Below are 12,138 nucleotides of genomic sequence, written 5' to 3'. Positions count from 1 at the left end.
AACTATCCTTTTTTTGTATTCTTTTTGCTGTTCTGATTGGGTGTTTTCTGCTACCTTAACTTCTAAATTGCTGATTGAATCCTCTGCTTCATCTAATCTCTAGTGTAATCTAATCTCTCTAGTGTATTCTTTATTTCAGTTGTATTCTTCATTTCTAACATGTTGTTTATGTTTTCTGTCTACAATTTTGTTTTCTATTTCTTTCTTGAAGTTCTCACTGAGATCATCAAGCATCCTTAAAACCAGTGTTTTGAACTCTGCATCTGGTAGATTGCTTTTGTTTAGTTCTTTTCTGGAGCTTTGTTCTGTTCTTTCACTTGGGACATGTTTCTTTGTCTGCCTATTTGGGCTGCCTCCCTGTGTTTGTTTCTATGTATTAGGTAGACCTGCTTGCTATGTTTCCCAGTCTTAGTAGAGTGGCCTTATGTAGTAGGTGTGCTATGGGGTCCAGTCGTGCAGTCTCCTTGGCCACTTGAGCCAGGTTTTCCAGGTGTGTCTCTTGTGGATTGTGTTTGTCCTCCTGTTGTAGTTGAGTCTTGATTGCTGTTGGCACGTCAATGGGAGGGATTGACCTTCAGGCTGATTGGTTGTGAGAACTGGCCGTGACTGCAGTGGAAGAACTTTGGTCAGGGGCTGACCCTACAGAGTAGGATTTGCTTTAGAGGGGCTCTGGTGCCTGCCCAGTCTACCCTTTGAGTGTGTGGTTTGTGGAGCTGGTTGGGTGGTGGTCTGATGTGGTCTGAAGCAGAAACAACCTGATGTGTTCATTGATTCTGGGTCTCTAGGGAGGGGCTCTGGTGCATGCCAAGGTTAGCCACTGCCTGTGCCCTGCCTGACGTCACTTGGTATGAGCTGCAAAGCATTCTGCAGATGATTGCTCCTTGTGCTGGGCTTGGAGGTACCTGGGAGACTCGGCTGAGCATGAACTGAGGCCAGCTGCCTCTAGTGCTGGGCTTGGGGCTATTTAACAAGAGGCACGGAGCACACCAAAACTCCATGCTGTTTGTTTGGGGTTTGTGAACTTCTGAGAAGTTTTAGGAAAGTCCACAGCATGAGCCAAGACAAGCCATTTTTATGGAAAAGTCACTGGAAGAGGCTTGGGTGGACCCTAAAGTTGGGTGGGGAGGGGTCTCAGGGAATCACCAGGACAGGGCAAAAGGTGTTAGCTAGGTCAATAGAGACTCAGATACTGCTCGTGCCTGCACATGCAGGCTAGGTAAGGGGAAGGCTTAATAAAGGGACAGTGTGCTGGACAACTTTCTGCCAGCATTCTGGGAGAAAGTTGCCCCTCCAGTCCTTGTCCTAAAGCCAGACAGTTCAGTTCTTCCCCGTATATCCCTAGAGTCTTTTGAGCTTCTGCCCCACTGCTGGAGCTCAGCGAGTGAGTCCGTCAACCAGTAAGTCCTTTAAGAGAAATGCCTGGTACTTCTCAGCACTAGAAGCCTGGGCTGGGGAGCCTGGTGTGGGTGGAGATGGGACCCTCGCTCCTCAGTGGGGACCTCCACAGCCCACATATCCCTCCCAATTTTTAACCTCCACACATGAGCATGGGACCAGCCCCTTCCATATCTCTGCCCTCCTACCAGTTTTGAGGTGGCTTCTTCTGTATATCCTTCATTGTAGGACTTCTTCTATTCAACCAGACTTCAGGCGATTCTCAGTGATGGCTGTTCTGTAGTTTAGTTATAATTTTGAGATCGTTGTGGGAAGAGGGGAGCACAGCATTTACCGACTCTGTCATTTTGCAATATTAACTTTTGTGATAAGAAGATTTCTTCTTAAAAAGAGTGTTGACTATTTTTGTGAATGTTATGTTCTATTTGAATTACCAGGGAGAATATGTTGCTGCAGTACGGGACTTTTACTTATCTGTTTATTTTTTCAAAAAGAAAAAAACATCAAGGTAAGAATTCTTTTTTTGATAGCTTTATTTTATTTACTCAAGAGTTTGTTATACTTTCATTTCTTTCTCATACCTGTGAGCCACAGTTGTTACTAGTTTCATGTTACAAATGCTTGTGAAACCACAGGATAGGGAGTTTTATTGTTTTGGCCTGATAACCTAGTAACATTTAATAATTGTCAGCTATTAATTATAATACTGTCTTTTGTGTTTAACTTTACGGCTTATGGCAAGACTTTGACATATTTTCTTTATTTGGTCATGGCCTTATAAGACAAATAGTACTATTTGCCATATTTTTTTTTCAATTACAGTTGACATTCAATATTATATTAGTTACAGGTGTACAGCATAATGGTTAGACATTTATATAACTTACAAAGTGATCCCCCCAATAGTCTAGTACCCACCTGGTACCATACAGAGCTATTACAATATTATTGACTATGTTCTCTACTCTGTACTTTATATCCCCGTGATTTTTTGTAACTACCAATTTGTACTTAATCCCTTCACCTTTTTCACCAAGCCCACCACCCAGTTTGTTTTCTATATCTGTGAGCTTGTTTCTGTTTTGTTTACTATGTTCTTTAGATTCCAGTTTTTATTTCACAATGGTAGGACTGAGGTATAACTCGTCACAAAAACCCGGGGAGCTTTTTCTAGCCCAAACCTCCTCGTACACCTAGATTCTGGTGTGCATACTTTTGTCAAAATTGGATTTGGTTTAAAAAGGCTTCCCTATGTAATCCTCATTGCCATGTTATGGCTGTAGGACTGAATATAGGTTTTTGGATATCTGGGTTTAAAATGAGTCAAAATTAGCCCATTTGAACTTCGATGCACCTCAGATTAACATATATTTTAAATGGGGTAATATCTTCCGAAAATAGTTGTAAGGATAAATGAGATAACATATTTAAAGAAACAAGTGCTAAGCAGGAGTAGTCACTCTTCAGATAACACTGTCCCCTCTTTTTACCCTGTCAATATTAGCATTTGGTTTTCTTTACAGTATAATGAGGATCCTGACAGGTTTTGATACATTAGCCAGTTGTCTCAGATATAATCTCTTAGGCTTATGCATATCTCTTGCTAAAGTTTAGCTCCAGCAAGAAATTTGAACAAACTTTGCCCAGGCAAAAAGCCACTAAAAGGACTGTCTTGTCTTTATTTCAGTGTCAGTGGCTCCGGCAGACGAGTTATTATAGTACGATGTTAATCATGTGAAATATGCATTGTATATTAATAAATGTTTACAAAACAAAATTCTTGATTCTTGATCACAATTTCTTTTTAAATTTTGTATTTATGTTCAGTGATTTCTGAGAACTCCAGTTTTGGTTGATTAGGGTAAGAAATCCCTTTCACTTAACCACATCACCACTTATCAAGAGACTTCAGTAATCAAGAAAAAAATTTTTCTTTTAGGTTTATTTTATCATCATCAAGAAGTAAGAAACATGCTAAGAACAATTTTACATGTATAGCATGTCACCCAAAGGAAGATTGCATAGCAACTGGTCACAAGGATGGCAAAATTCGTCTTTGGTCAGTTATCATGAAGAGCATGGTGATCATTTATGTACTATTTTATATTAGTCCTGCAGAACAGGGCTATCTGGGTCCAGGGAAAAGCACAGTGCTGACAAGCCACTGCTGACAATAAAGAGCAGGCTTGGCTGATACCCGCCCCATTTCTCGTATTACTGTGTTCTTCGTTGCATAAACTTAACTATTTTAGGATTTCTAATCTTGGGCTTTTGGGGGAGTGAAAAATGGCATTTTGCCTTTAGTTGTTTTATTTAAGAGAAAGAACTTTTTTTGTCAGCCTTTTAAGTAAAAAGGAATGATAATAGGGAATATCTAAATAGTAGGACAGCTTGATAGCCTATTTGTAGAAATGATTCTGGTTAGAAATAGAAAGTGTACTTTTTGCACATTAAGACCCATAAGCTTGATATGATTTATTATTTGGGGCATATATTATGTTCACTATATACAGGTATACCCCCGTATAACAAGGTTGTTAGTTTCCTAAAAATGCCGTGTTATGTGAATCTGTGTTACACGAAACAAAAAGATTAGGTTTCAAAAATTAAAACAACATACTATTATATTTTTATAATTAAGAGAAATACCTTTATTAAAGCAATTTTCACCAAAATTGCAAAATTGTATTAATATGTATTAAATAATGTTTTCTTCGTCATCACTATTAAGCTTTTATTTCATTCCGTGTTGTTTGGGCAGTTCCCTAATTTCGAACGAGATATCTTTTGCTCTTAAAAGCTCTTATTATGCTCCGTGTTGTTCAGGGATTTCCCTAATTCTCAAATTGTGTTCTAGGGTTGTGTAAATTGTGTTGTACGAGGGTTTTCCCCAATTCTCCAACCATGTTAGAGTGATACCGTATTATACGGGGGTTACCTGTATTTGGCATGCCATTATTTTTCTGACTTATGACTTCAGTAAAATTTAAAATATTTGGTTTTCTCCAATAGGAGGAATTTTGATGATGATAAAAAATACACATACACTTGTCTACATTGGCACCATGATATGGTAATGGATTTGGCTTTTTCAGTGACAGGTAAGTTTAGTAATGAAAATGAACTTTTGAAGTATGTGAAACAAGTATTTTTAGTTCACTGTGTTTGTAATTTGAAACATTTGGAATTGCCTGAGCCAAATGAATTGTATATCACCCTGTGTTACGGGCAGTGCTCAGCATAGTATACTTTTAAGTTTCAAAACCTTCAGAGTATCAAAATGTACAACGTGAAGAAAACCTACTTGTTATATTACTCTTTTTTTTAATGTACATAGAGCTAAGTGCTTATTGTCCAGAAGTACAGCTACAGTACATCAGCAACAAATAACTACACCTTGCTAGTGTTTTACGTGCATTACCTCATTTAATCCGTATCCCTGTGAAATAAGGTATTATTCTCATTTTACAGGTGAAGGAAGTGAGATTTGTAGTTGAGAACTAATTTGCTTAAGGTCACATGACTAGTAAGTGGGATTTAAAGAGAGGTCTAATTCACAAGCTTATGTTTTAACTTTAGATTGCCTCGTTCACATTTACTATTTTAAATTAATTCAGACCTTTGTTCCATTTAAGCTGCATGATAATAAAAATGCCTCCTTGAAAACAGGGTGATCTTCAACAGAACTTTGGAGGAATACATGGCCTTTGGTTACTTTTAGCACCCTCACACCCATGTGGTAAAAGTTATGTCGGTATTATTTTGACTGGGCCTGAAAAAAGGAAGCCGGATGCTAGAGAAGATTATTAGGTGCCTGGAGAAAGTGATCTTTCTTTCTGCAGGTCTTCTAGAGACTGCCAGGACAAGTCTTACGTGATGCCTTGTGCTCTGGATCATTACAGGACCACTTGGGTTTAACTCCTGGACCCTCAGGAAGGAGGAGGCATCTTCGGCCTATTTGTGCTTTGGGTTTGGGGAACCATGACTGGGGCCCAACCTAACACGCTTAGAGCAGTCCAGCAGGAGTACAGTTGTGACATGTGAGAACTTAGACTAGAATTCAGAAGAGGAGGATATTAACCCTACAGATAAAAGACACAGGCTACTCTTCTCCACCCTCCTCCCCAACCCAGCCCCCAAAATACAAATGAGAGGCTGTGTGGCCTGCATATGTACATACGTGTGTTATGTTCAGGCAGTGTCTTTATTCCCTCCTAACCTAAGGTCGTTTCTTCTGCCTTTCCTCCTCAATTTCTTCTTCTCTGCTGTGACCCTTGCCCAAGTCAGGGCCAAGACCAGTTGATATTTATTGTCACTGTCATTTTTCTCTGTTTTGTGCCCTTGTCCATCTCCTCTCATAGTAGTTGGCAGTCACAGCTTTCTGCGGTGGCTTTACTTGCCCTTAAGCCCTTGGACATTCAGGATTGGCCTTTTCAGGTGGGGTTTGAGGAGGAAGGAATAAATAGTTGCATTAGCTGCCACTCAAAGAAAGGAAATAATACAAAGTGCTTCTACCTGAGTCCTGGCTATTAGAGTTGAATTCTTGATTCTATATTTTAAGTTATGTGAATATTTGTAAATGAGTACTGTAATGGTTAATTACAGTACATGGTTGTCAAAGAAATAGCAGTATGACCCTGTATAGGTATAAGAGAATGAATAGAAATTAGTTACCTGTGTGAAACAAACTATAAATTATAGTTGTTTTAAGAACTGTTTATAAGTTGAGGAAAATTTGAACAGTATAAACTTACGGCTGTTTTCTCCCAGTCATGCTGTGTGTGAGCACTGAAATAATTATTTGCTTCTTTCCAATCCTTAAGCCTTTCTTGTCTCATTTCAGTGCACTGGGACCTCCAGTTCATGTTGAATAAAAGTGATCACAATCACAGGGGAAAAGTTTTCAATATTTTACCACTTAAAATGATTTTTGCTGTAGGTTTTGTTCAGGTATTTTTCTGCATCTATTAAGATACTCATGATTTTTCCCTTTATTCTATAAATAGAGTTAATTACATTGGTTTATTTTTCAAATGTTAAAATAATCTCATATTCCTGCAATAAACTCAACTCTGCAGTCATGTCTTTTCCTCTTAATATATCATTGGAGTCAGCTTGCTAATATGTTTGGGAATTCTTGTGTGTCATGAAATTGGCTTGTAATTTTCTTATGTGTACTAATATCAATATAGGATTATGCTGGTCTTGGAAACAAATTGGGAAGTGATCTCTCTCCTGTTACCTGGAAGAGTAAAAATTGGTTTATACTCCTTAAGTATTTGGAAAAATGCACCAGTGAAGCCATTTGGGCCTAGAGGATGTTTGTTTCATCCACTTTTTCTAGTTATTAGCAGAAGAGTTGGTCAGCAACAAACTAGTCAGGGATTACGGGAATAAAAAAATCCCTGAACCGGTGATCTTTAAATCTTTCGTTTTAAAAGTATGTTAAAAGATACGAAGACACATTTTTTGCATATTGTTAAAAATAGTTGTGTTTCTGTTTTTTCTTCCCAAACACTGTCCTGTTCATTTCTTGGCTGAATGAGAAGGCTCCAGTCTGCTAAGTGGTGGTCGGGAATCTGTCCTCGTAGAGTGGCGAGATGCCACCGAGAAGAACAAGGAGTTCCTGCCCCGTCTGGGAGCTACTATTGAACATATCTCAGTCTCACCAGCAGGGGACTTGTTCTGTACTTCTCACTCCGATAATAGTAAGGCTAAATTCGTTTTTGTGAGGAAATAAAGTTACGTAATGCATAAATTACCTAGTATCTGTGGTGAGTGGAAAAGAAGACACCTCAGACTAATTAAGAGTAGCACTAGATTTAATGAAACATTTTTTTTCTTCCATTCCTCCTCTTTTTCTCACCCCTTCTGACCCTAGATGCTACCAGAATCGAACATTTTCAAAATTGGTACGAAAATGTAGAGCTAAATGTATTTGATTTTTGTTGTGCCCCTTATATTTCAAAACCTTCTCCTGTGGAATGATGTGGGGAAGTAAAGGAATGGTTCTGAAGCAGGCATCTGTGCTTTCACAGATAGAATGGCATTTTCAACAGGACACTGAGATTCTCCTTTGAGATGGCCCGTATCTCAGTGTGGGAGTCCTATAGATTCTGACAGAAGTGAGGGCAGTCTTGTATTCCTCCAAAACTTTGCTCATCCCGTTGCTGCTGAGCCTAGGTATAGACCCCGTAGCCCTCTGCCTCCTTTCCCTTCAAAAAGGATCATAATTGAGCAATCCATTAGTTCAGTGACTCATTTCAAAGTAAATTATCTGTCTCTTTCAGGGTATATAAGTTTCTGAATTAACACATAAAATGTATTTATAGGCAAAACTGATAAAACTTAGAGACTAGTAGAAAAGCCCCTCACGTTCACCCCTAGTTTTTTGGGTTAAATCACAAATATATATTTCTGATTTTCTCGTAATACTCCAAGTAAGTTGAACATACTCAGTTGTTTTGTATTCTGATATATTTCAGAATAATATATTCAATTATTTTTTTTCTAACTTGAAGTTCTGAACTACTTATATTTAACTATTTTTTTTTTACCCACAGAGATAATAGTCATTCAACGAAACCTTGAGGCATCTGCAGTAATTCAAGGCCTAGTGAAAGGTATTATACAACACAGTGGATTTGGAATTGTGTACATTTTAAAAGTGAATTATTTGTCTGATTTCAGCTATTGTTTGTCGCTTCTTTTGCAGACAGCAATATCTTTACGGGTTTGGTGATTGATCCAAGAACTAAAGCTTTAGTTTTGAATGGAAAACCTGGCCACTTGCAGTTTTATTCTCTCCAGAGTGATAAACAGTTATACAACGTAAGATTTTGATCCATTAACTAGCCTTATAACTAATGAAAATTCTTTACAGCACTGCTGGAGTCAAGTAATTTATTTAGTAGCTAATAAAACAAGATCCCGTGCCTATGTTTACTTGGACATAATCCATACTGTCAGTCGTTTACAGCGTAATTCTGATAAGGCCGTGGTCACAGATTAAGTCTACGAGTAAGCCAGCCGTTGACGCTCTTGTGTAGCCTCTGTCTATATTTCACACTACACTCTAGTGAGCTGTCACACATGTCTGTGGAGTCACAAGGTTAGGAAATGAGAATATGTGCAGTGACAGTCCAAATACGCCTCTGCCTTACGGTGAACAGTGTCGTATATACACACTGAAGGTAAAATTTTCAATGTAGATTGAAGAGGAATGCTTCCTACAATCCTGATAAACGCAATGCAGACTTCCACTTCTTCCTTTGTTCCCCACAATACCCTTTACAAAAGATTTCTATCAGAGGAGCTGTAACACTTTATCTTTCTCACCCTCACCTTGGAACCCCTCAAAGAAAGGAAAAGTTACTAATCTTCGTGCATTTCTACTACAATGCCTGGAAATAGGAGTCAGTTAATTCATGTTTAGTGAATAGACAAGGAAACGGGATACAAGAAATGACTGTAAATAAAATGCTGGCCTACCTACATTTCTATCTTTTTTCACTTCTTAAAAATTGTATTTTTGCTCTTCATGTTTCTAGTGACGAAGACATTTTATGTAAAGCTATTTGTTCTTAGAAACAGAAAAGCATCACTATAAGCTAAAAGTTCATAGTCGTCACTAATATTCAAGGTCATTGAAGAAGAATCACTACAGAATTAGTACTGTATAATGCGCTCCATTTTTTTTTTTAATGGCAAGTTTGATGCTCATAACTAAGTTCATTTTTCCCCATATCTAAAAATCCGCTACTGTAGATTCTAGAAGTTATGTATGATGTGGTTAATTACCACTCCTCGAATGCTTTACCATGTGTGTATTTACATTAATAAGTATTTTGGATTTTTTAAATCTATCAGTTAGATATCGTACAGCAAGAATATATCAATGATCATGGTCTGATCCAAATTGAGCTAACAAAGGCTGCATTTGGCTGCTATGGTAACTGGCTTGCAACGGTGGAACAACGTCAAGAAAAGGAAACTGAGTTGGAATTGCAAATGAAACTGTGGACATACAATAAGAAAACACAAGGGTAATACCACTTATATAGCCATGTAATTTCAAAGTAGAAAATATTTTACTTTCTATTTTATGGTTTTAATTGTTCGTCTTTAAGAGGTTTCATTTCGTTAGAGAAATAAAGGAGGTATTCTTCTGATAAAGCCTTTAAGCTTTCTGCTCTGAGAAAGCACTGGTGTCCCCTCCAAGTTATAATTACACCTCGTTGCATAAATGAGAAAATACGGAAAAGTGACATGCCCAAGAACATAATACCTAATTCCAGGCAAATCCAAGATTAGAATCCAAATGTCTTAGTTCTTTTGCTCTTTCATACTACCTTCTTTGGAAAAAGGGCAGAGGTAGACTGCAGAGGTGTAGTGTAGTGTAGTGGAGCGTGTGTGCTTTGATTAGATAAGGAGCCCACCTAGCTTCTCACACCATGGCTATAATAGCCATTTATCAAGTCCTTGCTGTGTGTTTAGAACTAAGCTTACTGCTTTTGTTCCTGTTTTCCTAATCTAAGCCTGTTGTCCGCCTTTCACAGGTGAGGAAACGGCCCAGAGGCATTAAGGGATTCCTAGTCTCTAGTCACTCCTCTTGTAACCTGAACTTTATAAAAACCACATTACTGTGCTGCTATGATGTTCTTCAAAGAACTCAGTCCTAGCATAGGTTATCTTTCATTCACGGTTGTGCCTCCTCAAGCTGGAAACAGGCTTTGAGAGGTGGTTTGGGTGATTATAAATATTAAATATTGACCAGGGCAGTTTGACTATGTAGATTGCTTTCTGTTTTCTTGCCACAAGTAGGGGCTTTCAGAGCCATTACATTCTTCGCTTATTTTCAAAAGTAAATAGTGAGGCATCTGTCATTTTCCTGCAGTTTAGTACATACAGTAGGCTTTCAGGTATCATTTTTTGATGAGCCCTATTTTGTACTCATTTCGTACCAGTACGTTGATACTGTACATAATCATCTCTATGTTATGTAAGTTACAAAGGACAGATAATGCAGAGAACTTTCTCCATTCTGTGGCCATTAGAGCACTCAATTGTCTGTCATGCTAGGTGATAATGTATTAGTTGCCTCTTCTTAAAGCTGCTATTGTAAAATGTACAGTATGTGAGAAATTCTTATATGACAGTGTATCATATTGTCCTGGCATGAGAATAAATTGATGGTTTCCTTCCTACTAGGTTTGTTCTTAACACAAAGATTAGCATGCCACACGAAGACCACATCACAGCTCTCTGTTTCGGTAATGCAGAAAAATCTGAAAACCCCACCTTGGTTACTGCTAGTAAAGATGGTCACTTCAAAGTGTGGATATTAACAGATGATTCTGATATATACAGTAAGTTAATTAAATCTAGTGTGTCTAAAGAGTGCACAATTTTAAGAATTGATATATTTATCTCGTTTATGAGTTGTATCCGTTCTGGGAGGACATTTTCTACCTTGTTTAATTCTATTGGATATTGCCTGATTTTAAAAGATTTTTAAGAGGTTATATTTTTACATCGTTTTTCTCCAAATCTGTACTTTTTTTAATGACATTCTTGATTAATCGTGTGCTGATCATTCTAGTTTATGAGGATGTAGTAAAAAGGGCGTTTGCAATTAGTCCTTTCACTGTTCCACTAGAGGGAGGTCAAGGTCCCCGGGAACCGGCATAAATTTTAAATCAGTCAGTACTTCTAACTCAAGTTTTGGGGAGTAGGGTTTGTGGGTGTGTTTTCGTTTCTTAATCCTCATTGCTTATAACTTTCCTAAAATGTTATCTAGCATTTACACCATTTCTGAACTCTATGGTCAACATTTCCACAGAACAAGCTGTTGGCTGGACCTGTGACTTCGTGGGTAGTTATCACAAATACCAAGCTACCAACTGTTGTTTCTCTGAAGATGGCTCTTTACTAGCAGTTAGTTTTGAGGAAATTGTTACAATATGGGATTCAGAGACATGGGAACTTAAATGTACATTTTGTCAACGAGCTGGGAAAATAAGGTAGGTAAATAATTTGGGGAATGTGAAGTTCGTCTTTTAAATTTAAACAAGTCTTTCTACATGAACTTCAGTAATAATTTATGTTTTCTCTAAAGGTAGCCTTGGCTCAGTGGGGCCCCCAGCTTACCAGAGTGCTGGGAAGCTACAAATTCTCTGTATATGAAGCTACAAATTCTCTGTATATAAACCATATACAAATTCTCTGTATATGAACCATGTGCTATGATTTCTGAAATCAGGATTGACATTTAATTCTTGGCCTACAGATTTTTTCTTTGTGATAATACTTTTCAGTTGTGCTACATAATAATAGATGCTATACTTAAGTTAAACCTCAGTAGATCCAAACAATGTTTATTTTCTGTGTATTGTCATAAAAGCAATGTTATGTTCAAACCTCATTGTTGCCAAAAGGCAAGGGGGAAAATGAACAGCAGTGTCTTGCTTTTTACTTCACGTAACAGCATTTGAAGACAGAGTGGTAGATGGCTAATGAAATTGTTTCTAATTCCCAGCATGTCTGATTCTGAATTTACTTTGTAAAATTTTCTTCAGAATTCATATTACAAACTGTTCTTTTGAGGTAAATGAGCATAAAAAAGGTTTTTGTTAAATGACTGTATGTTTCACATACACTTTCTGTATGCATCTTAATTATTATACGTCAGGGCACATTAGAGAAAAGAATTGGTCATCAAATCTGTTTTCCTAAAGAACAACA

At 37.7% G+C, this 12,138-nt stretch overlaps 1 protein-coding gene across 1 annotated transcript in view; it reads left to right on the top strand.

Moving 5' to 3' along the window:
- WDR75 (WD repeat domain 75) overlaps window positions 1-12,138 on the top strand; it is a 30,423-nt gene that overhangs the window by 12,300 nt on the left and 5,985 nt on the right. The window contains exons 6-14 of the mRNA XM_033112205.1: window positions 1,833-1,903; window positions 3,335-3,454; window positions 4,408-4,496; window positions 6,945-7,103; window positions 7,959-8,018; window positions 8,111-8,226; window positions 9,265-9,440; window positions 10,606-10,763; window positions 11,237-11,417. Coding sequence (XP_032968096.1) covers window positions 1,833-1,903; window positions 3,335-3,454; window positions 4,408-4,496; window positions 6,945-7,103; window positions 7,959-8,018; window positions 8,111-8,226; window positions 9,265-9,440; window positions 10,606-10,763; window positions 11,237-11,417 — 1,130 coding nt within the window. The remainder of the gene's footprint in view (window positions 1-1,832; window positions 1,904-3,334; window positions 3,455-4,407; window positions 4,497-6,944; window positions 7,104-7,958; window positions 8,019-8,110; window positions 8,227-9,264; window positions 9,441-10,605; window positions 10,764-11,236; window positions 11,418-12,138) is intronic.

Source organism: Rhinolophus ferrumequinum, chromosome 8 (genome assembly GCF_004115265.2).
Source record: "Rhinolophus ferrumequinum isolate MPI-CBG mRhiFer1 chromosome 8, mRhiFer1_v1.p, whole genome shotgun sequence".
Lineage (NCBI taxonomy): Eukaryota > Metazoa > Chordata > Mammalia > Chiroptera > Rhinolophidae > Rhinolophus > Rhinolophus ferrumequinum.
This window is presented reverse-complemented; position numbering and strand designations above follow the sequence as displayed.